Below are 26,160 nucleotides of genomic sequence, written 5' to 3' on the forward strand. Positions count from 1 at the left end.
CTCTGATTATTTTATATGTTTCAATTAAGTCACCTCTCAACCACCTCTCTAATGAAAACAGCCTCAAGTCCCTCAGCCTTTCCTCATAAGACCTTCCCTCCATACAAGGCAACATCTTAGTAAATCTCCTCTGCACCCTTTTCAAACCTTCCACATCCTTCTTATAATGCGGTGACCAGAACTGTACGCAATACTCCAAGTACGGCCGCACCAGAGTTTTGTACAGCTGCAGCATTACCTCTTGGTTCCGGAACTCGATCCCTCAATTAATAAAAGCTAAAACACTGTATGCCTTCTTAACAGCCTGTCAACTTGGGTGGCAACTTTCAATGATCTGTGTACATGGACACCGAGATCTCTCTGCTCATCTACACTACTAAGAATCTTACCATTAGGCCTGTACTTTGCCTTCTGGTTACTCCTACCAAATTGCATCACCTCACACTTAGACATAGACATAGACATAGACATAGAACAGTACAGCACAGAACAGGCCCTTCAGCCCACAATGTTGTGCCGACCATTGATCCTCATGTATGCACCCTCAAATTTCTGTGACCATATACATGTCCAGCAGTCTCTTAAATGTCCCCAATGACCTTGCTTCCACAACTGCTGCTGGCAACGCATTCCATGCTCTCACAACTCTCTGCGTAAAGAACCTGCCTCTGACATCCCCTCGATACTTTCCACCAACCAGCTTAAAACTATGACCCCTCGAGTTAGCCATTTCTGCCCTGGGAAATAGTCTCTGGCTATCAACTCTATCTATGCCTCTCATTATCTTGTATACCTCAATTAGGTCCCCTCTCCTCCTCCTTTTCTCCAATGAAAAGAGACCGAGCTCAGTCAACCTCTCTTCATAAGATAAGCCCTCCAGTCCAGGCAGCATCCTGGTAAACCTCCTCTGAACCCTCTCCAAAGCATCCACATCTTTCCTATAATAGGGCGACCAGAACTGGACGCAGTATTCCAAGTGCGGTCTAACCAAAGTTTTATAGAGCTGCAACAAGATCTCACGACTCTTAAACTCAATCCCCCTGTTAATGAAAGCCAAAACACCATATGCTTTCTTAACAACCCTGTCCACTTGGGTGGCCATTTTAAGGGATCTATGTATCTGCACACCAAGATCCCTCTGTTCCTCCACGCTGCCAAGAATCCTATTCTTAATCCTGTACTCAGCTTTCAAATTCGACCTTCCAAAATGCATCACCTCGCATTTATCCAGGGTGAACTCCATCTGCCACCTCTCAGCCCATCTCTGCATCCTGTCAATGTCCCGCTGCAGCCTACAACAGCCCTCTATACTGTCAACGACACCTCCAACCTTCGTGTCGTCTGCAAACTTGCTGACCCATCCTTCAATCCTCTCATCCAAGTCATTAATAAAAATTACAAACAGTGTAGAGGCCCAAGGACAGAGCCCTGTGGAACCCCACTCACAAACTGACTTCCAGGCAGAATATTTTCCTTCTACTACCACTCGCTGTCTTCTGTTGGCCAGCCAATTCTGTATCCAGACAGCTAAGTTCCCCTGTATCCCATTCCTCCTGACCTTCTGAATGAGCCTACCATGGGGAACCTTATCAAATGCCTTACTGAAGTCCATATACACCACATCCACTGCTCGACCCTCATCAACTTTTCTAGTCACATCCTCAAAGAACTCGATAAGATTTGTGAGGCACGACCTGCCCCTCACAAAGCCGTGTTGACTGCATTTAATCAAGCCATGCTCTTCCAGATGGTCATAAATCCTATCCCTCAGAATCCTTTCTAACACCTTGCAGACGACAGACGTGAGACTTACTGGTCTGTAATTGCCGGGGATTTCCCTATTTCCTTTCTTGAAGAGAGGAATTACATTTGCCTCTCTCCAGTCCTCAGTTACGACTCCAGTGGAGAGCGAGGGTGCAAAGATCTTCGCAAGTGGCGAAGCAATTGCATTTCTCATTTCCCAAAGCAGCCGAGGACAGATCTGGTCCGGGCCTGGCGACTTGTCAATCTGAATGTTTGACAATATTTTCAGCACATCAGATTCCTCTATCTCTATCCATTCCAGCATGCATACCTGCTCTTCAAAGGTTTCACTCACTACAAAGTTCGTTTCTTTCGTAAAGACAGAAGCAAAAAACTCATTGAGGGCTTCCCCTACCTCCTCAGACTCCACACACAAGTTCCCTATGCTATCCCTGATCGGCCCTACTCTTTCTTTGACCATTCTCTTATTCCTCACTTAAGTGTAAAATGCCTCTGTGTTCTCCCTAATCCGTTCTGCCAAGCCTTTCTCGTGCCCCCTCCTGGCTCTCCTCAGACCATTTTTGAGCTCCTTCCTCGCCTGCCTGTAATCCTCTAGAGCTGAGCTTGACCCTAGCTTCCTCCACCTTATGTAAGCTACCTTCTTCCTTTTGACGAGAAGTTCCACCGCTCTCGTCATCCAAGGTTCCTTTATCTTACCCGTTCTTGCCTGTCTCAGAGGGACATATTTACTCATCACTCGCAACAACTGTTCCTTAAACAGTCTCCACATGTCTATAGCGCCTTTACCATGGAACAATTGCTCCCAGTCCATCCTTCCTAACTCATGTCTAATTTAATAAATATCTGGAATTAAGAATCTAATGACGACTGTGAATCCATTGTTGATCGTGGGAAAAATCCATCTGGATCACTAATGTCCTTTTGGGAAGGAAACTGCTATCCTTACCTTTTGTCACTTCTGATCCACCATTATGTGGTTGTCTCTTAACTGCCCTCTGGAAATTAGGGATGTGCAAGAAATGCTGCCTAGCTAGTGATGCCTTCATCCCGTGAATAAATAAAGGAAAAAAAAATAAAAATGGGGACACCGCCACTTACTTTCAAGTTCCCTTCAAAGTCAACCACCACTCAAACTTGGAAATGTATTGCTGTTCCTTCACTGTCACTGGATCAATATTATTAAACTCTCCTCTTGCAGCACTGTGGGGGTACCTACATCCACTGTCGCAGTTCAAAGGCTTACTTCCTCATCATCTCAAAGATAATAAGGGATGGGTAATAAATGCTGGTGTTGCCAAAGATGTCCACATGCCTTCAATGAGGATTTGAACTTTTGAACTTCCTGACTCAATGCTGGACAAGACAGCCTGAATAACGGTCAGTGGGTAAGAGTTCCTCAAACATGGTAACTCCTTTCACAATGGGTTCGTTAATGGGTTTCATAACTTGCAACTATATTTTGAAATACTGGATAAAATATAAAATACTGTTTATATACAATAGTCACCTCAGTTTTGCTAGACCTGGCTCTTAACTTCATAAAGGCAGGACAATACTGGAATAACATCCAAGACAGCTATTTTCATGAAGTCAATGATGTCAATGTTACTTTCTTCTATAAGGTCAGAAATCACACAACATTAGGTTATAGTCCAACAGGTTTATGTGAAATCATGAGCTTTCAGAGAAATACCCCTTCACCTGATAAAGGGGCTACACTCTGAGAGCTTCTGATTTTAAATAAACCTGTTGGACTATAACCTGGTGTCATGTGACTTCTGACTTTGCCCACCCCAGTCCAACATCAGCACCTCTGCCTCATTCATGACTTTTTTGTGATGTATGGATTTCTTACTTGATTTGTCTGCATTAAACTCCATTTGCCACCTCTCAGCCCAGCTCTGCAGCTTATCTATGTCTCTCTGCAACCTACAGCATCCTTCGTCACTATCCACAACTCCACTGACCTTAGTGTCGTCTGCAAATTTACTAACCCATCCTTCTACGCCCTCATCCAGGTCATATATAAAAATGACAAACAGCAGTGGACCCAACACCGACCCTTGCGGTACACCACTAGTAACTGGTCTCCAGGATGAACATTTCCCATCAACTACCACCCTCTGTCTTCTTTCAGCAAGCCAATTTCCGATCCAAACTGCTATATCTCCCACAATTCCATTCCTCCACATTTTGTACAATAGCCTATTGTGGGGAACCTTATCGAACGCCTTGCTGAAATCTATATACACCACATCAACCGGTTTACTGTCATCTACCTGTTTGGTCACCTTCTCAAAGAGCTCAATAAAGGTTTGTGAGGCACGACCCACCCTTCACAAAACCGTGCTGACTATCCCTAATCAATTTATTCTTTTCTAGATGATTATAAATCCTATCCCTTATAACCTTTTCCAACACTTTACCAACAACTGAGGTAAGGCTCACTGGTCTATAATTACCAGGCTTGTCTCTACTCCCCTTCTTGAACAGGGGAACCACACTTGCTGTCCTCTGGGCTTTCCCATTAATTAGAGAGGAATCTTGTCTCTACATCAATTAAGGAAGCAGCACATAGAAGCAGTTACAACCACTGTTTCCCATCACTCCAACTCAAACATTTACCCCCCAGCCTTTAGACAACACCGTTCATACCCACAACTATTTCTACCTGAAAGGATGAGGGCAGCAAAAACAGGGGAGGGCCACTACCTGCAAGGTCCCCCTCCAAGCCACTCACCAATGCCACCTGGAAATATATCGCCATCGTTCTACTGTCGCTGGGTCAAAATCCTGGAACTCCTCTACAGCACTGTGGCTTTACCTACACCGAATGGACTGCAGCGATGGTGGAACATGCTGCCAGAGGAGGTGGTGGAAACAAACACCTTAGCAGCAGTCAGGAGGAATACTTGGATTTTTGAATAGGAAGGGAATAGAGGGAAGAACCAAAAGAACTGTGGGACGCTGTAAATCTGGAACAAAAACAAAGTTTCTGGAAAAGCTCTGTTTTTCCAAAATGCTTCTGGCAGCATCTGTTTAGGAGAAAACAGAGTTTCGGATGCGGTGACCCTTCCTCAGGACTGATGGCGGCTGGGAAAACGTCAGTTTATATGTAGAAAATAGGGAGGTGGGTGGGATAGGGAATAAACGATAGGATAGAGCCCAAAGAGAGAGAAAGACAGTTGGACAGACAAAGGAGTTGCTAACAATCAGGCTGGGAGGGTGAATAGTTGTTAATGGGGACCGTTAGTGACTAACAACAGGGAGTGTGCAGTGGCAGGCCATGTGGTAACAAGGCCTGGTGTGTGGGGTGGGGAGCTGGGACATGGGACAGTTTAGGCCCTAAAATTATTGGACTCAGTATTGAGTACAGAGGGCTGTAGGGTCACCAAGCAGAAAATGAAGTGCTGTTCCTCCAGCTTGCGCTGGGCTTCACTGGAACACTGTAGCGTGCCAGAGGCAGAGATATTGGGCAGGGAGCAGGGTGGTGCATTGAAGAGGCAGGTGACGTGTTGCTTCACCTGGAAGGTATGTTTGGGCCCTGAGATACTGGGGAAGGAGGAGGTAAATGGACAGGTTTTGCACCTTCACCAGTTACAGGGGAAGGTGCCGTAGGGCTGTGGGGAGGTACTGGGGGTGTAGGACGTATGGACCAGGGTATCCCGGAGGAAAAACGGTCCCTGCGAAAGGCGGACAAGGGAAGGAAGGGGAACTGTCTGGTGGTGACATCTTGCTGGAGGCGGCGGAAATGGCGTCTGATGAGCTTCTGGATGTGGATGCTGGTGGGATGGTAGGTGAGGATAAGGGGAACCCTATCGCTGTTGTGGGAGGGAAGAGAAGGGGTGAGGGCAGAAGTGCGGGAGATGGGTCAGACCCGATTGAGGGCCCTGTCGACAACAAAGCTGTGGAATCCTCAGTTGAGGAAGAACGTGGACATTTCGAAGGCTCCCTTGTCGAAGTTGGCCTCATCTGAACATATGCGACGGAGACGGAGGAACTGAGAGAATGGAATGGAGTCTTTACAGGAAGTGGGATGTGAGGATGTATAGTCCGGGTAGCTGTGGGAGTCAGTGGGTTTGTAATGATATTAGTGGCCAGTCTATCAAATAGGGAATAGAGGGATATGGATCCTGTAAGTGAAGACAGTTTTAGTATGGTAGGGCTAAATGTGCCAGCGCAGGCTTGGAGGGCTGAAGGGCCTATTTAAGTACTGTACTGATCTTTGTTCTTTGCAGTGGGTCAGGAAGGCAGTTCAACACTACCTTCTCAAGGGTAAGTAGGAATGGCCAATAAATATTGGTCCAGTCAGCAATTTACCACATCCCATGAGTGCTTACTAATAAAGGCTAGGGCGGAGGATTTAGTTGTGAGTAGATTGGGTAGTTGTGAAGTAAACTGGGCCTGTACCCATTGGAATATAGAAGAACGAACCTTATTGAAACATACAAGACTCTTACGGGACTTGACAGATGCAGAGTTATTGTTTCCCCTTGAGGAAAAATATCGGACCAGTAACGTAAGCTCAAGAATGAGAGATCAAGAGTCAAAATCACATTTAAACATAGATGAGGAGGAATTTATTCTCTGAGAGTTGTAAATCTGTGGAGTTCTTTACTGCAGAGGGCTGTTTTGGTTTGGATCATTAAGTATATTCAAGGCTGAGATAGATTCTTAATGGTTATGGGAAAAGGTAGAGAAAGTGGAGTTAAGGATTATCAGATCAGTCATGATCTCATGGAATATTGGTGCAGACTTAGTGGGCTGAATGGCTGACTTCTGCTTCTACATTTTATGGTCTTACAGACAAGCAGGACAGCAGACCACTGTGCTAAAGGCTCATTGCCAATGAGCTGAGGCAGGAAACCATCCAGGAAAACAAGAGCGAGCCAGATCTCAATATATAATCACACAGACTGGTTTGCTGGGGATTTTCAATGTGAACTGGGCACACACAAAAAAAAAATTGCCAAGGGCTCAGCATTTTAAATGGCCATTTGGTAATTAAATCTAATGTAAATCTGATTTTAAGCTATTGCTTTCAAATGACTGCTGTAAGTCACAAGTTAGACACGAGTGAGGAAGATCACTGGAGCCAAGATAGCTCCTCCAAATGAAAAAAAAACCTCAAATTCTCCCCTCAATATATCCAGTCTCTTATATCATTGCAAGATCTTAGCAGCGATATAAAACAAAAATGATAGAAATTCTCAGCAAGACTGGCAGCATGCCAGATAAACACAATGTTTCAAGTCTCCAACTTTTAGGGAGGCAATGGCAAAGATAGGAAATAAGATGACACATTCACATGTCTTATGACACCATTGCATACTGTGCCTACTCATAACGCACAGGTACTTCACAAGATCACTGAATCTTTCTCAGAATTCAGTCACAGCATGTTACAGTGTGGAAGGAGGCCATTTAGCCCCTCATTTCTGCACCAGCTCTCCAAATTAGCATCATGGCTAATTTTTATTCTCCCACTCTTTCCCCAAAACAATTTAAATGGAAATAATGTGCAAGTTATCCAATGCCCTCTTGAATGCCTTGAAACTGTCTGCAAAATGCATGCCCAACTCAAACCATTGACTGTGTGAAAATGTATTTTCTTAGCTCCATTTTTGCAGCAGCAGCAGCAGCAGCGGAAGCAGTCAGAGCGAGGACCAGGGGGCTGCCGGGAGGTAAGTTCTTCATTTCGGCAGTGGAGCTGAGTAGGAGCAGTCGAATTGCATGCTCGGAATGTGAATGAACTGATATATTTGGGCAGTGGCTTCATTTCATTTATCTATTATTTGATATTATAGTAGGACTAAGTTAAGCTTAAGAGTAAAAATGGCAGGAGATCCCAGACCAGTGTCATGCTCCTCTTGCTCAATGTGGGAACTCAGGGACATGGCTGATGTGCCTGACTCCTACACGTGCAGGAAGAGTGTCCAGCTGCAGCTCTTGTTAGACCGCATGATGGCTCTGGAGCTGGGGATGGACTCACTTTGGAGCATCCGTGATGCTGAGCAAGTCATGGATAGCACATTTAGCAAATTGGTCACACCACAGATTAGGATTGCTGAGGGAGAAAGGGAATGGGTGACCAAAAGGCAGAAAAGAAGCAAGAAGGCAGTGCAAGGTGTCCTGTGTGGTCATCTCCCTCCAAAACTGGTATACCATTTTGGATGCTGTTGCGGGAAGATGGCTCACCAGGGGAAGGCAACAGTAGCCAGGTTCATGGCACTGTGGCTGGCTTTGTTGGACAGAAGGGCAGGAAGAAAAAAAGTGGAAGGGTTATAGTCATAGGGGATTCGATGGTAAGGGGATAGATGGTTCTGTGGTTGAAAATGAGACTCCCAAATGGTATGCTGCCTCCCAGGTGCACGGGTCAGGGATGTCCCAGATCAACTGCAGGACATTCTGAAGGGGGGCAGGGTGAACAGCCAGCTGTTGTGGTGCATATAAGCACCAATGATATAGGTAATAAATGGGATGAGGTCCGACAAGCGGAATTTAGGGAGTTAGGAGCCAAGTTAAAAAGTAGGACCTCAGAGATAGTAATCTCATGATTGCGACCAGTGCCATGTGCTAGTCAGAGTAGAAATGACAGAATAGGCAGGATAAATGACTGGCTTGAGAGACAGTGCAGGAAGGAGGGGTCAGATTTTTGGGACATTGGGACCGGTTCTGGGGGAGGTGGGATTATTATAAATCGGATAGCCGACACCTGATCAGGACTGGAACCAATGTCCTAGGGGCTACTTTTGCTAACGCTGTTGGGGAGGGTTTAAACTAATCTGGCAGGGGGTTGGGAACCGAATGAGGAGGTTAGTGGACAGTAAGGAGGAAATAACTAAAGTCTGTAAGGAACTAGATAATGAAGTCAGTGTGACTAAGGGGAAGAGGAAGCAGAGAGCAAATATCGAACGCAAATGGATACATGGTCTCACATTTGTTTTAATGTGAGAAGTGCAGTAGGAAAGGCAGATGAACGTACGGCTTGGATTAGGACCTGGGAGTATGATGTTATTGCTATTACTGAGACTTGGTTGAGGGAAGGGCAAGATTGGCAACTAAATATCCCAGGATATAGATGCTTCAGGTGGGACAGAGAGGGAGGTAAAAGGGGTGGAGGAGTTGCATTACTGGTCAAACAGGATATCACAGCTGTGCTGAAGGAGGGCACTATAGAGAACTTGAGCAGTGAGGCAATGTGGGCAGAGGTCAGAAATAGGACGGATGTGGGAACAATGTTGGGGCTGTACTACAGGCCTCCCAACAGCGAGCATAAGATTGTCTGCACATTTGTGCAGACAGCTTATGGAAAGATGTAGGAGCAACAGGATGGTGGTGGTGATTGGATATTTTAATTTTCCCAACATTGGCTGGGATTCATTTAGCGTAAGCGGTTTAGATGGAGCAGAATTTATAAGGAGCATCCCAGGGGATTTTCTAGAGCAGTATGTAAATAGTCCAACTCAGAAATGGGCCATACTGGTCCTGGTGTTGGGGAATGAGCCCGGCCAGGTGGTTGAAGTTTCAGTAGGAGATTACTTTAGGAATAGTGATCACAATTCTGTAAGTTTTAGAATACTGATGGGCAAAGACAAGAGTGGTTCTAAAGGAAGACTGCTGAATTAGGGGAAGGCCAATTGTAGCAAATTTTGGCAGGAACTGGGGAATGTGGATTGGGAGCAGCTGTTTGATGGTAAATCCACAATTGATATGTAGGAGGCTCTTAAAGAGAGGTTGATTAGAGTGCAGGACAGATAGGTCCCTGTGAAAATGAGGGATAGAAAGGGCGAGATTAGGGGATCATGGATGACAGGTGAAATTGTGAGACCAGCAACCATTAAAGCAGAAGTACAAAGGGACCTGGGAGTGTTCGTCCAGGATTCTTTAAAGGTTAACTTGCAGGTAGAGTCTGTGATTAAGAAAGCAAATGTAATGTTGTCGTTTATCTCAAGAGGGTCGGAATATAAGAGCAGTGATGTGCTTCCGAGACTTTATAAAGCTCTAGTTAGGCCCCATTTAGAATACGGTTTCCAATTTTGGGCCCCACACCTCAGGAAGGACATACTGGCCCTGGAGATTGTCCAGCAGAGATTCACACGGATGATCCCTGGAATGGTAGGTTTAACGTATGATGAACGGCTGAGAATCCTGGGATTGTATTCATTAGAGTTTAGAAGGTTGAGGGGAGATTTGAGGAGAGATCTAATAGAAACTTACAAGATAATGTATGGCTTAGAAAGGGTGGACGCTAGGAAGTTGTTTCCGTTAGGTGGGGAGACTAGGGACCGTGGGCACAGCCTTAGAATTAGAGGGGGTAAATTTAAAACGGAAATGAGGAGACATTTCTTCAGCCAGAGAGTGGTGGGCTTGGGGAATTCATTGCCACAGAGTGCAGTGGAAGCCAGGACATTTAAATGTCTTCAAGGCAGAGATGATTAATTCTTGATCTCACAAGGAATCAAGGGCTACGGGGAGAGTGCAGGGAAGTGGAGTTGAAATGCCCATCAGCCATGATTAAATGGTGGAGTGGACTCGATGGAGCAAATGGCCTTACTTCCACTCCTACGCCTTATGGTCTTATGGAAATAGGAAGCGTACATAAGGTCTAGGTGACTGAAAACAGACGAAGCTTTGGAAGAATATCAGGAAAGTAGGATCAATCTCATTGATGTAAATTTTAAACAATTGAGGTCCCAACACTGATCCCTGAGGCACACCACTAGCCACTGATTGCCAATCAGAAAAACACCCATTTACCCCTAATCTTTGCTTTCCACTGGTCAACCAATCCTCTATCCATTCCAATACATTACCTGTAATACTGTGCAACTTTATCTAATGTAGCAGCGTTTGGTGTGGCACCTTGTCAAATGCCTCTGGAAATCCAGATACACCACATCCACAGGCTCCCCATTGTCCACCATGCAAGTGATGTCCTCAAAAAATTCCACCAAATTAGTTAAACATGACCTACCCTTCATGAACCCATGCTGTGTGTTCCCAATGGGATAATTTATATCCAGATGTCTTGCTATTTCTTCCTTAATGATAGATTCAAACATTTTCCCCACGACCGAAGTTAAGCAACTGGCCTATAGTTACCTGCTTTTTGTCTACTTCCTTTTTTAAACATCGACATCACATTGGCTGTTTTCCAATCTGCAGGAAGTACCCCAGGGTCCAGTGAATTTTCGTAAATAATTACTAGTGCATTTGCTATTTCCCCCATCACCTCTTTTCATACCCTGGGATGCATTTCATCAGGGCCAGGAGACTTGTCTACCTTCAGCCCCATTAGCTTGCCCAGCACTGCCTCCTTAGTGATAATGATAATTTCTAGGTCCTCACCTGCTATAACCTTCTTACCATTAGTTTTCGGCAATGTTATCTATGTCGTCCACTTGAAGACCGACATGAAATAACTGTTTAATGTCTCAGCTATTTCCTCATTCCCAGTTATTAAATTGGCCTTCTCATCCTCTATAGGACCAATGTTTACCTTTATCACTCTTTTACGATTTACATATTTATACAAACTTTTGCTGCCTGTTTTTATATTCTGAGCTCGTTTACTCTCATAATCTATCTTACTTTTCTTGATAACTTTTTTTTGTGGCTTTCTGTTGGCCTTTAAAGATTCCCCAGTCTACTAGTTTCCCACTACTCGTTGCTTTTTTGTATGTTCTTTTTTCAATCTGATACTTTCCTTTATTTCATTAGACATCCATGGCTGAGTATTTCTTTTCCTGCAGTGATTCCGTATCACTGGAGTATACTTATGCCGAGCACAGTGAAAAATTGTGCTGAAAGTCCTCCACTGTTCTTCAATTGACCCACCATAAAGTTTTGCTCCCATTCTACCTTAGCTAATTCCTTCCTCATTCCATCATAGTCTCCTTTGTTTAAGCACAGGACATAGGTACTGGATTTAACCCTTTCATGCTCCATCTGTATTTTAAATTCGACCACATTGTGACCGCTCCTTCCGAGACGATCCCTAACTGTGTGATCATTAATTATTCCTGTCTCATTACACAGGACTAGATCTAGGATAGCTTGCTCCCTCGTAGGTTCCATTACATATTGTTCAAGGAAAATATCGCAGGTGTATTTTATGAACCCCTCCCCAAAAGGTGCCATGACCGATCTGGTTTGGCCAACCGATATGTAGGTTAAAATCCCCCTTGGTAACTGCTGTACCATTTTTACTTGCCTTAGCTACTTCTATGTTTATTGCCCGCCCCACCACAATGTCACTATTTGGTGGCCAACAGACCACACCTATCAGACTTCTTCTCCCTGCTATTCCTAATTTCCACCCAAATGAATTCAACGTTTTGTTCAGTAGAACCTATATCATCTGTCACTACCGCCCTGATATCACCCTTAAAAATCAGAGCGACACCACCTCCTTTACCTTCCTGTCTGTCCTTCTGAACAGTGATAATGGGAACTGCAGATGCTGGAGAATCCAAGATAATAAAATGTGAGGCTGGATGAACACAGCAGGCCCAGCAGCATGTGCTCCTGAGATGCTGCTGGGCCTGCTGTGTTCATCCAGACTCACATTTTACTATGTCCTTCTGAACATAGTGCGTGATGTCTCTGATCGTGTTTTAGGGATCCTTAAGGGGGAGGGGGAGCAGCCCCAAGTGGTGGTCCACATTGGCACCAACGACATAGGTAGGAAGAGAGACGGGGATTTAAGGCAGAAATTCAGGGAGCTAGGATGGAAGCTGAGAGCTAGGACGAACAGAGTTGTTGTCTCTGGTTTGTTGCCCGTGCCACGTGCTAGTGAGGGGAGGAATAGGGAGAGAGAGGAGTTGAACACGTGGCTACAGGGATGGTGCAGGAGGGAGGGTTTTGGATTCTTGGATAATTGGGGCTCTTTCTGGGGTAGATGGGACCTCTACAAGCAAGGTGGTCTTCACCTGAACCAGAGGGGTACCGATATCCTGGGGGGGAAATTTGCTAAGGCTGTTCGGGTGGGTTTAAACTAATTCAGCAGGGGGATGGGAACCAAAATTGTAGTTCGACTATAGAAAATGTTGGGAGTAGGGTGGTCTGAAATAAAGTTTCAGGGAAGCAAGATGGCACCGGCAAGCAAGAAGTTGGATTGAAGTGTGTCTACTTCAATGCCAGCAGGGTCTGGAATAAGGTGCGTGAACTTGCAGCATGGGTTAGTACCTGGGACTTCGATGTTGTGGCCATTTCGGAGACATGGATAGAGCAGGAACAGGAATGGTTGTTGCAGGTTCCGGGATTTAGATGTTTCAGTAAGAACAAAGAAGATGGTAAAAGGCGCGGAGCTGTGGCATTGTTGGTCAAGGACAGTATTACAGTTGCAGAAAGGATGTTTGGGGACTCGTCAACTGAGGTAGTACGGGCTGAGGTTAGAAACAGGAAAGGAGAGGTCACCCTGTTGGGAGTTTTCTATAGGCCTCCGAATAGTTCCAGAGATGTAGAGGAAAGGATAGCAAAGATGATTCTCGATAGGAGTGAGAGAGACAGGGTAGTTGTCATGTGGGACTTCAACTTTCCAAATATTGACTGGGAACACTATAGTTCGAGTACTATAGATGGGTCAGTTTTTGTCCAGTGTGTGCAGGAGGGCTTCCTGACACAGTATGTAGATAGGCCAACAAGGGGCAAAGCCACATTAGATTTGGTACTGGGTAATGAGCCCGGCCAGGTGTTAGATTTGGAAGTAGTTGAGCACTTTGGTGATAGCGATCACAATTCTGTTATGTTTACTTTAGTGATGGAAGGGGATAGGTGTATACCACTGGGCAAGAGTTATAGCTGGGGGAAAGGCAATTACAATGAGATTAGGCAAGATTTAGGGAGCATAGAATGGGGAAGGAAACTGCAGGGGATGGGCACATTAGAAATGTGGAGCTTATTCAAGGAAAAGCTCCTGTGTGTCCTAGATAAGTATGTACCTGTCAGGCAGGGAGGAAACTGTAGAGTGCGGGAGCCGTGGTTTATGAAGGAGGTGGAATCTCTGGTCAAGAGGAAGAAGGCGGCTTATGTTAGGATGAGATGTGAAGGCTCAGTTAGGGCACTTGAGGGCTACGAGGTAGCCAGGAAAGACCTAAAGAGAGAGCTCAGGAGAGCCAAGAGGAGACATGAGAAGTTGTTGGCAGATAGGATCAGGGTAAACCCTAAGGCTTTCTATAGGTATTTAAGGAATAAAGGAATGACGAAAGTAAGATTAGGCCCAATCAAGGATAGTAGTGGTTAAGTTGCGTGTGGAGTCAGCTGAGATAGGGGAAGCACTAAATGAATATTTTTCAACAGCATTCACTCTAGAAAACAACAATGTTGTTGAGGAGAATACTGAGATACAGGCTACGAGACTAGGTGGGATTGAGGTTCACACAGAAGAGGTATTAGGAATCCTTCAGAAGGTGAAGATAGATAAGTCCCCTGGGCCGGATTGGATTTATTCGGATCCTCTAGGAAGCCAGGGAGGAGATTGCCGAGCCTTTGGCATTGATCTTTAACTCGTCATTGTCTACAGGAATAGTGCCAGATGACTGGAGGATAGCAAATGTGGTTCCCCTGTTCAAGAAGGGGAGTAGAGACAACCCTGATAATTATAGACCAGTGAGCCTTACCTTAGTTGTTGGTAAAGTGTTGGAAAAGGTTATAAGGGATAGGATTTATAATCATCTAGAAAAGAATAAATTGATTAGGGATAGTCAGCACGGTTTTGTGAAGGGAAGGTCGTGCCTCACAAACCTTATTGAGTTTTTTGAGAAGGTGACCAAACAGGTAGATGAGAGTAAACCGGTTGATGTGGTGTATATGGATTTCAGCAAGGCGTTCGATAAGGTTCCCCACAGTAGGCTATTGTACAAAATGCGGAGGAATGGAATTGTGGGAGATATAGCAGTTTGGATCGGAAATTGGCTTGCTGAAAGAAGACAGAGGGTGGTAGTTGATGGGAAATGTTCATCCTGGAGACCAGTTACTAGTGGTGTACCGCAAGGGTCGGTGTTGGGTCCACTGCTGTTTGTCATTTTTATAAATGACCTGGATGAGGGCGTAGAAGGATGGGTTAGTAAATTTGCAGATGACACTAAGGTCGGTGGAGTTGTGGATAGTGACAAAGGATGCTGTAGGTTGCAGAGAGACATAGATAAGCTGCAGAGCTGGGCTGAGAGGTGGCAAATGGAGTTTAATGCAGACAAGTGTGAGGTGATGCACTTTGGTAGGAGTAACCGGAAGGCAAAGTGCTGGGCTAATGGTAAAATTCTTAGCAGTGTAGATGAGCAGAGAGATCTCTGTGTCCATGTACACAGATCCTTGAAAGTTGCCACCCAGGTTGACAGGGCTATTAAGAAGGCATACAGTGTTTTAGCTTTTATTAATAGAGGGATCGAGTTCCAGAACCAAGACGTTATGGTGAAGCTGTACAAAACTCTGGTGCGGCCGCACTTGGAGTATTGTGTACAGTTCTGGTCACCGCATTATAAGAAAGATGTGGAAGCTTTGGAAAGGGTGCAGAGGAGATTTACTCGGATGTTGCCTGGTATGGAGGAAAGGCTGAGGAACTTGAGGCTGTTTTCATTAGAGAGAAGAAGGTTGGGAAGTGACTTAATTGAGACATATAAAATAATGAGAAGGTTAGATCGGGTGGATAGGGAGAGCCTTTTCCCTAGGATGGTGATGGCGAGCACGAGGGGGCATAGCTTTAAATTGAGGGGTGAAAGATATAGGACAGATGTCAGAGGTAGTTTCTTTACTCAGAGAGTAGTAAGGGAATGGAACGCTTTGCCTGCAATGGTAGTAGATTCGGCAACTTTCATGACATTTAAGTCGTCATTGGATAAGCATATGGATGTACATGGAATAGTGTAGGTTAGATGGGCTTGAGATCGATATGACAGTTCGGCACATCGAGGGCCGAAGGGCCTGTACTGTGCTGTAATGTCCTATGTTAACAGTTTGATACCCATGGATATTTAATTCCCAGTCATGACTGTCCTGGAATCATGTCTCTGTAATGGCCACTAAATCATGCCCATTTGCCATGTTTTGCACCATCAACTCATCCACCTGGTTTCAAATACTCGGAGCATTCATATAAAGTGCCCTTATGCCAGTTTTTGCACCTTCTTTTTGGGTCCAATTACTTCCATGACTAGCAGCTCTTGAGTTCTCCTTCCCTTTAACTTTTTCTCCAAATATTCAATGGAGGTTGAAGCTTCTTTGTCACCTGCTAACCTGCTGCTTTGCCTAACATTAATTGTTATTCTCCCTGTACGCTCACTTCATGGGTCATGAAATATCTTTCGCAAACAGGGTTAAAGGAAATCCCAAAGCTTTTTATTCAGACATAAGGAGCAAGAGGGTAACTAGAGAAAGGATTGTCCCACTCAAGGACAAAAGGAGGGAAGTTAGGTGATGAGTCAGAGAAAATGAGTGAGATTCTTAATGAGTACTTTGCGTCAGTATTCACTGAGGAAAGGGACACGACAGATGTTGAGGTTAAGGACAGATGTTTGATTACTGTAGGTCAAGTCAGCATAGGGGAGGGGGCATGTGTTGGCTATTCTAAAAGGCATTAGGGTGTACAAGTCCCTAGGTCCGGATGGGATCTATCCTCGGTTCTGAGAAAAGCGAGAGAGGAAATAGCTGGGGCTTTAACAGATATCTCTGCAGCATCCTTGAGCATGGGTGAGATCCCAGAGTGCTGGAGAATTGCTAATGCTGTCCCCTTGTTTAAGAAAGGTAGCTAAGATAATCCAAGTAATTATAGACTGGTGAGCCTAACGTCAGTGGTGGGGAAGCTGCTGGAGAAGATACTAAGGGATTGGATCTGTTTACATTTGTAAGAAAATGGGCTTATTAGTGATAGGCAGCATGGTTTTGTGCAGGGAAGATCATGTCTTACCAACTTGATAGAATTCTTTGAAGAAGCGACAAAGTTGATAGATGAGGGAAGGCCTGTAGATGTCATATACATGAACATCAGTAAGGCATTTGATAAGGTTCCCCATAGTAGGCTGATGGAGAAAGAGAAGTAGAATGGGGTTCAGGGTGCACTAGCTAGATGGATAGAGAACTGGCTGAACAACAGGACACAGAGAGTGGTAGTAGAAGGGAGTTTCTCAAAATGGAGAACTGTGACCAGTGGTGTTCCACAGGGATCTGTGTTGGGACCACTGTTGTTTGTGATATATGTAAATGATCTGGAGGAAGGTACAGATGGTCTGATTAGCAAGGTTGCAGATGACATGAAGATTGGACGAGTATCAGATAGTGAAGGGGACTGTCGGAGAAGGTAGCAGAATATAGATAGACTGGAGAGTTGGGCAGAGAAATGGCAGATGAAGTTCAATCCAGGCAAATGCGAGGTGTGACATTTTGGAAGATCCAATTCACGAGTGAACTATACAGTAAATGGAAAAGCCCTGGCGAAAATTGATGCACAGAGAGATCTGGGTGCTCAGGTCCATTGTACCCTGAAGGTGGCAACGCAGATGGATAGAGTGGTCAAGAAGGCATATGGCATGCTTTCATTCATTGGACGGGGTACTGAGTACAAGAGTTGGCAGGTCATGTTGCAGTTGTATAGGACTTTGGTTCAACCACATTTGAAATACTGTGTATAGTTCTGGTCACCACATTACCAAAAGGATGTGGATACTTTGGACAGGATGCAGAAGAGGCTCACCAGGATGTTGCTTGGTTTGGAGGGCGCTAGCTATGAAGAGTGGTTGAGTAGATTAGGATTATTTACATTAGAAAGACGGAGGTTGAGGGGGGACCTGATTGAGGTCTACAAAATCATGGGAGGTACAGACAGGCTGGATAGCAAGAAGCTTTTTCCCCACAGAGTGGGGCAGTCAATTTCTAGGGGTCATGATTTCAAAGGTGAGAGGGGAAAAATTTAAGGGAGATGTGTGTGGAAAGTTCTTTATGCAGAGGGTGGTGGGTGGCTGGAATACGTTGCCAGTGGAGGTGGTAGAGGCGGGCAGGATAGCGTTATTTGAGATGTAACTAGACAGATACATGAATGAGCAGGGAGCAGAGGGATATAGATCCTTGGAATACAGGCAACAGGTTTAGATAGAGGATCTGGATCGGCACAGGCTTGGAGGGCCAAAGGGCCTGTTCCCATGGTGTAATTTTCTTTGTTCTATTGCATTTCTGCCCTTTGCAAACTGCTTTAAATCAGTAAACAGTGTGCAGGTATATAGCAGGTTCTTAAGCCAGGACTGTACAAAGAGGTTAAAATTGTATCAGTGACAATGGGAACTGCAGATGCTGGAGAATCCAAGATAATAAAATGTGAGGCTGGATGAACACAGCAGGCCCAGCAGCATCTCAGGAGCACTGTACAAAGAGGTCCAGGTTCATATTTCAGATTGTTGACCTCAAATGATTGCGACCTAAAACACTGACTATTTCTTTCTCCCGAATGCTGACTAATCTGCTCAGTATTTCCAGCAATTTCTGTCATTATTTCAGATTTCAATATCTGCTGTATGTTACTTTTGTATGAAAAGGAAGGAAGGAAAGAAAACCCAGGAAGGCATCTGATAAGGCAAGAGGTAAGAATGATTAAATGATGAGTAAAGATGATAGTGAAGGCAAAAGGGACCATAAAGGGTCAAGAAAAGGAACAAAGATTGTGTCGAAAGGAGTTGAAACTGGAAAATCAGAAACAACATATCAGAATTGGCCTGCTGCATTAATTCTTTGCTCCAATTACACTCTGTCCATTTTCTCCCCCTTGAGCTCCTATATAATCCTAAGGAGAAGATCTCAACCTTCAAATACACACTTAACTACTTTTCCAACTCAATATCAAGTTTAAGTAACTTTGGTGGAAGCTGCGAAGGATTCTGTTTTCACATTTGCAACTTGCCTAAAAGCATCTTTTGTTTTTTTTAAAAAACTTGGCCCTTTACCACATGGCTGGTTTAAAAACATCTGAGGACTCACATTTCTGAGAAAAAAATCACCAATAAAACTGAAACATTAGCTCTGTCTTTCTCTCTCCACAGATGCAATCAAACATGCAGCTTTCTCATTACTTATTTTTGATATTTTTGGTCAGGTCTTAGCATTACTTTGAAGCAAATAATTAGCATGCAGTTTGTGGTTGGATTGACAGTTTGCATTTTAAGTTGCCAGTCTGGACTCCATCAATAGGATCTTACAGCAAAAGAAGAAGCAATTCAGCTAGCAAATCTGTGCCAGGTCTCTGAAAGTGGGGAGGTGTGGGCCCATGATATTATCACTAGACTATTAATCCAGACACCCAGGCAATGAGTTGGGAACCCAGGTTTGAATCCTACTGAAATAACAGCAGAGGCCAGTGTCCTGTCACCAAGTCACCCTTTATTTATTACTGTACAGTGTACAGCTAGCTCGGAGTCAATCCTCAACTGAGGAGATTCTAAATCACCTGGTTATAGTTGTCAGCCAGGGCTTTCCCGATTGGGCTTGTTAACCTGGGCCAATCAAGAACCTCGCAGTTAATCAGATCAATCTGGCTCCAAAGACTACATCCCCGAACCACCTCCCCCTCAAACAATCACCCTGGCCCAATCTCCCCCCAAGTCCAGGGGGATGTAAGCCCAGTCTCTTGCTCATGGCTTATTGCTGCGAGGCTATCGCTCCAGGTCTGGTTCCTCTCTCTCACAGACCAGGGCAACGTTCAGCCTGTGGCCTGTCTCTTCGGTCCAGAGGGTCTCAGAAAAGTCTCCTCCTCATCTTCTGGTGGTAATGGTATCGAGGGTGTATCCATGTCTTACTCAGAGTCTTCCTTGACACCAGACAGAGGGGCAGTAGTTGCGGTTCCTGCCTGGCCTTCTGGCTGTTCTGAGGGGCTGGGTGTGTTTTGCTCCTGCACCATCTGCAAGCTCGCGGTTTTCAGGCAATCCATGTATTTGTTCTGAACTGTACTACCGATTCGAACTTTGTTAAGTCACAGGACCTGACCTCGTGTCCACCTCACCTGGTACCCATACAGGGCCATTTCCATGGTTCCAACACCGAACCCCATCCCCTGAATTAAAGTGTCTCTCTACTTAGAGGAGACATTTGGCCAGCATCGGCGTACCTGCTGTTGTTTCACTCTCCTGTGTTTCCCAACCCTGTCCCCAAGAACTGGGAATATCAGGTTTAACCGAATGCAGAGTCTTCCTGCCCCTACCAGCAACTCTGCTGGAGCTATCCTGTTGTTGTATGTGGGGTGGCCCTTTAAATTGAACAGGGGCCTGAACAGTTAAGTCTCAATTAATGCTGTAGGTTGCTTCTTTAAGTCCGCCTTCAACGTTTGGACTGCTCTTTCCGCTCGGCTGTTGGATGATGTATGGTATTAAGCTGTCGTTATATGCCAAATGCCACTGGACTTTCGGAAATGTTCAAATTCCCTGCTGTAAATGATGTCCCAAATGAATGGGCATCCACAATGTGCAGGAACATTGAGCCCATGAAAGGACTGGCACAGATGACATGCAACCAAGTCCATGATTTACCTAGCCATTCCCACAAATATGGGAGTGTTGCTGGTGGCAATTTCTGTCCTTGTTGGCGCTCTGGGCATTGCCCCACCAACAAAAGTCCATCTGCATCCAACCCTGGCTACCACACATAGCTTCTTGCCAACATATTCGTCTTGGAAACCTCTGCATAACCCTGGTGGAGTCTGGCCACAATCTGGCAGCGCACTTTACTCAGGACAACCACCCTTGCTCCCCACAGTAACATGCCATCCCCAACTGTGATCTGGTCTTGCCAGGTGCAAAAGGTTTCAATCCGGGTTGCGATAACCCTTCTGTTTCTCCCATTGACACCAGTTGTTTCAGTTTCTTTTTGTGTCCTAAAGAACTTTGTAGCCACTTGGCTAAGGCTCGGCTTTGTTGAGCCGTTCTGCTGTGGGTTGGCCTGGGGTCCCTGGGCTCAGGACATGCCTTGTGTAAGGCTCTGCAATTGCCTACACACATGTGGTGTTTCCCAAGCTCAGTTGGACAGGTGAGGGAGCCCACTTTCATTGGGATGCCCAAGCTCCAGGAGCTGCATTTTCCAATGATGAAGGCAGCTGCACAGTTTGAAGTCCAGTTGGGCTTCAGCTTGGTTCTTCTGCATAGTTACATCATTAAACCAACAGACCAAAGTCTCTTAGCATCTCATTCAAGGTTAATCCAAAATTACTTACATCTGCCAGTCATCGTAACTGCATTAAAAATCCTGATATGTATTCTCCTGGTTCTCTAACAGGTGAATAAAACCGACAGTGTCTTAGGATTAGAAGAGGTTTGGGGAACATAATATTCCTTAGCCAATAGTGTCAACTCCTAGATAATAAAATGTGAGGCTGGATGAACACAGCAGGCCAAGCAGCATCTCAGGAGCACAAAAGCTGACGTTTCGGGCCTAGACCCTTCATCAGATAGGGGGATGGGGAGAGGGAACTGGAATAAATAGGGAGAGAGGGGGAGGCGGACCGAAGATGGAGAGTAAAGAAGATAGGTGGAGACAAGAGAGTTGCAATGGGAGAGAGATTCCCTGAGGTTGGTCCGGAGGGAGGAGGGTAACTTCTTCAGGTTAGGCATCCCTGGAAGAGGCTTCGCAGTGAGGTTAAAATAGTATCAGAGATAATGGGAACTGCAGATGCGTTGTCAAACACTCGGGGAAGTGCCTTTTCCGAGTCTTTACATCGCTCGTCGATGTTTTTGTACTCTCTAGCACCACCACAGACCAAGGGCCCAGGTGATACTGATGTTATATGAGGCAGGTTGTTATTGTCATTAACGGAGACTGATGTTACGTGCCGCTTTGATGGTCTTATGTCTCGGTGGAGGATCTTATCTCACCGTTTGTGGTTTTTGCTCACTTGTCACTGAAGAGTTGCAAGAGTTCGAGTGTCAGTGACAAAGTGAGTCTCGAGGTCTTTTGGGCGAACGTGTCATATCTCTCAATGCCGAGGAATGTCATGAGGCGGTTATTCATTTCCGACCACTTGCCTTGTGCGCCCATCACGAAGCCAAAGTAGCTGGGCATCACGCCTCCTGTCAATTCCGTGATCTCGGCATTCAGGTGTTTATACTTTTCCACTTTCTCACGCCATGCTGTTTCCAGTGCTTTACTGTCACTTTCGTACCGCACTGTGACATCTACGACCGCGATCTTCTGGTCTTTCTTAAATATGAGATCGGGTTTCCATAGGGAGCCGTGTTTGTCGAATAGTCTGGGCTCCACGTACGATGTCCAGCCGTACTTACTGACGTGTCAACTCCTGGAAGGTTTTAGTATATGGTGCCTCTGGGAAAGTGAAGCCCCTTATAAACCGAAAATGCTGTGGGTCCACATGCAGTCAGGAAAACTACTTGTTACTTTTACCATCTGTTCCAACGTCATTTGCTCAGAAAAAAAAATCACATTCTTTCCACATACTGGGGCCAGTCTTTGGCAGCAGGGTCAAATGAGTCAAGCTTCCCAAATAAAGACATGACACCAGAAATGCTTACCCCAACTCCAAGATGACTGTTGTAAGCAAATGTTCTTCAAGCATATTCTGTTTTTTCCCGTCACCACTGAAATAACGGCACAGACACCAGTATCCCATCACCGAAGTCACCCTTTATTTACTTGTGCACAGTACACTGGCTGTGGTCAGCCAGCTCAGTGTCAGTCTTCAACTGAGGAGATACTCATCTCCTGGTTGTATTAGTCAACCAGGGCTTTCCTGATCGCTGTTGTTAATCTGGGCCAATCAAGAGTCTTATGGTTAACAAGGTCCACCTGGTCCCAATCATGACACCCACCATGGTAAAACTGGAAATTAAGAGTCTAATGATGACTATGAAAACATTGTTGGTTGCCAGGAAAAACCCATCTGGTTTACTACGTCCTTTAGGGAAGCAAACTGCCATTCTTACCTCGTCTGACCGACATGTAGCAAGTTAATAAAGCATTTGCTTCTATCCTTTCAGGCAGTGCATTTCACATTAACAACAATTCAACTACTGGGAGAGACAAAGTGGTTTATTTTGAGGGTCATTAAAAATGACCCAAATCCGGGATGAGTGAAGTGCACGGGTTGGCGTGAAGTGTACGGAGGTAGGTGAGACATGAATTGGCAGCAGGTAGATAGGCTGAGGCAGATGGGAGAAGTGAGGGCTGGAGAGTCTAATATTGAAACAAAAATGGGGACAAATGTGCTGAATGCAAATTACGGTTTCTGAAGCACGTCTTCCCAAGATAGGCGTGCCAAGTCAGGAAATATCCCACTTCTCTCCTTTAACATGAAAATCCAAGCCAATTTCTCTTTATTTGATCTCATACTTTTGAAGGAGAGAGAAGAGCTCACTTTGGGTTGGACTGAGCTGAAGAAATGCATGTGGTGAGGTGTTGTGAACTTAGTGTCAATGATTCGATGTCTACAGAGTCAGTTTGGGTTGAGCTCCGGAACAAGAAAGGAGCAGTCACTTTGTTGGGGCGTTTTTACAGACCCCCTAATAGTTGCAAAGTAGACGAGTGGATTGGGAGGCAGATACTGGAAAGGTGCAGAAGTCACAGGGTTTGTAATCATGGGTGACTTCAACTTTCCAAATATTGATTAGAACCTTTTTAGTTATAATAGATGAGATGGAGTGGATTTTGTCCTGTGCATTCAGGAAGGATTCCTGACACAGTATGTAGACAGACCAACACAAGGAGAGGCCGCTTTGGATTTGGTGTTTGGCAATGAACCAGGCCAAGTGTTAGACCTGTTGGTAGGAGAGCATTTTGGCAGCAGCGATCATAATTTTGTTACTTTCACAACAGTCATGGGAAAAGGATAGGTACATACAGCAGAGTAAGGTTTATAATTGGGGAAAGGGTAATTATAATTCTGTTAGGCAAGAACTGGGTAACATGAATTGGGAACAGATGCTGTCAGGGAAGAGCACTATAGAAATGCGGAGATTGTTTAAGGAATATATACTGCATGTGCTTGATGTGTCTGTCCCTAGAAGGCAGGGAAGATGTGGTCGAGTCAGGGAGCCTTGTTTCTGGAACGAGTGGTTAAGAGGAAGAAGGAGGTTTATGTAAGGTTCAGGAAACAAGGAACAGAAAAGGCTCTAGAGGGATACAAGTTATCCAGGAAGGAGCTGAAGAAAGGGCTTGAGAGAGCTATAAGGGGTCATGGGAAAACCTTGGCAGGTAGGATCAAGGAAAGCTCCAAGGCTTTTTACATGTACCTGACGAATAAGAGAATGACCAGAGAAAGAGCAGGGCCGATCAAGGATTGTAAAGGGAATTTGTGCATTGAGCCTAAAGAGGGAGGAGAGGTCCTTGATGAATGCTTTTCTTCGGTATTCACAACTGAGAGGGACCTAGTTGTAGGGGCGAACAGTGTGAAACAGGCTGGTAGGCTAGAGGAGGTTGATGTTAGTAAGGAAGATGTACTAGTAATTTTGAGGAAATTGAAGATAGATAAGACCCCGGGCCTGATGGGATTTATCCAAGGATTCTATGGGAAGCGAGGGAAGAGACTGCAGGGCCTGTGGCGATGATCTTTTTGTCCTCACTGTCCATGGGCATAGTGCCGGAAGATTGGGGAGAGGCAAACGTCATTCCCTTGTTCAAAAAGGGGAATAGGGATAACCCCAGAAATTACAGGCCAGTTAGTCTTACGTCAGTGGTGGGCAAATTATTGGAAAGGGCTCCGAGAGATAGGATTTACGATCACTTGGAAAGGCACAGTTTGATTTGTGATAGTCAGCATGGATTTGTGAGGGATAGATCATGCCTCACAAACCTTATTTAATTCTTTGAAGAGGTGACCAAACGCGTGAAGGTAGAGCAGTGGATGTGGTACACATGGATTTAAGTAAGGCATTTGATAATGTTCCCCATGGTAGGGTCATGCAGAAGGTAAGGAGGCATGGGATAGGGGGAAAATGTGGCAGATTGGCTGACCCTTAGAAGACAAAGGGTGGTAGTGGATGGAAAATATTCAACATGGTGCTCAGTTACGAGTGGTGTACCACCAGGATCTGTTCTGGGTTCTCTTCTGTTTGTGATTTTTGTAAATGATTTGGATGAAGGAGTGGAAGGGTGGATTAGCCAGTTTGCTGACGATACAAAGGTGGGTCGAGTTGTGGACAGTGCGGAGGGCTGTTCGCGGTTACAAAGGGAGATTGATAGGATGCAGAGCTGGGCTGAGAAGTGGCAGATGGGCTTTAACTCTGAAAAGTGTGAGATGATTCATTTTGGAAGGACAAACTTGAAAGCAGAATACAGGGTTAATGGAAAGATTCTTGGCAGTGTGGAGGAGCAGAGAAATCTTGGGGTTCATGTCCACAGTTCCCCGAAAGCTGCCAACCAAGTGGATAGAGTTGTCAAGAGGCGTATGGTGTGTTAGCTTTCATTATTAGAGGGATTGAGTTCAAGAGCCGTGAAGTTATGCTTCAGCTATACAAAAGCCTGGTTCGCCACATCTGGAGTATTGTGTCCAGTTTTGGTGGCCTCATTACAAGAAAGATGTGGAAGTGTTGGAAAAGGTGCAGAGGAGATTTAACAGGATACTGCCTGGAATGGAGGTAAAGTCTTACGAGGAAAGGTTGAGAGAGCTAGGGCTTTACTCTTTAGAACAATGAAGGATGACAGGTGACTTGATAGAGGTGTACAAAAAGATCAGAGGTATAGATAGAGTAGACAGCCAGGGACTTTTTCGTCGGGTGGAGGTAGCTATTATGAGAGGGCGTAGTTTTAAAGTGAGTGGAGGTAGATATAGGGGAGACGTCAGAGGTAGGTTCTTTACTCAGAGAGTGGTCGGGGCATGGAATACATTGCCGGAGAGGGTAGTGGAGTCGGCCTCATTAGGGGCATTTAAGCGACTATTAGAGAGGCATCTGGATGATATCATAAGGTAGGGGTGGAGGTTAGATAGATCTTAGGTTAGGGTAAAAGGGCCCACACTGTGCTGTACTGCTCTATGTTCTATGTTCATCCAAGGATGGGCTGTCCACTGAATTGACTATTTAGATTCACGGTGAACTACCCATCTATTCATATGGCAGCAAAGGCCAGTACCTTTGTGACAGCAGAAAATTGGTACAGCTAAAGGAGTAAACGATCTGTAAATTAAGTATGGAAAACAGAAGTGTACAGTTCTGTCCAAAATAGCTCACTTACCACCTTGTGGAAAAGACTCCATAGAAGACAGTGGATTTTGTGTCACTGTTGTCAGACTGAAGAGTAAAAACATCATGAATCTTATCAAAAAACATCTCATTGTTTTCATCAGAACACACCAAACGGGCTTTGAGGAAGGAGGTCCATCTTTTCTGGAGTGTTTTTTGACCACCGATGTCTCCCTGAGTAGAGGAATACCGATTAAGATGCTTTGCAATACAAGGATAGCACACCAGGCATGTAATT

At 45.1% G+C, this 26,160-nt stretch overlaps 1 protein-coding gene across 3 annotated transcripts in view; it reads right to left on the bottom strand.

The window, feature by feature from the left end:
- The window catches only part of sema4f (sema domain, immunoglobulin domain (Ig), transmembrane domain (TM) and short cytoplasmic domain, (semaphorin) 4F), a 208,451-nt gene that overhangs the window by 40,648 nt on the left and 141,643 nt on the right, over positions 1 to 26,160 (bottom strand). For all 3 annotated transcript variants that reach the window (XM_048541544.2, XM_059650542.1, XM_059650543.1), the window contains exon 8: positions 25,915 to 26,096. In XM_048541544.2, coding sequence (XP_048397501.1) covers positions 25,915 to 26,096 — 182 coding nt within the window. The remainder of the gene's footprint in view (positions 1 to 25,914; positions 26,097 to 26,160) is intronic.

Source organism: Stegostoma tigrinum, chromosome 1, assembly GCF_030684315.1.
Source record: "Stegostoma tigrinum isolate sSteTig4 chromosome 1, sSteTig4.hap1, whole genome shotgun sequence".
Taxonomy (NCBI): domain Eukaryota; kingdom Metazoa; phylum Chordata; class Chondrichthyes; order Orectolobiformes; family Stegostomatidae; genus Stegostoma; species Stegostoma tigrinum.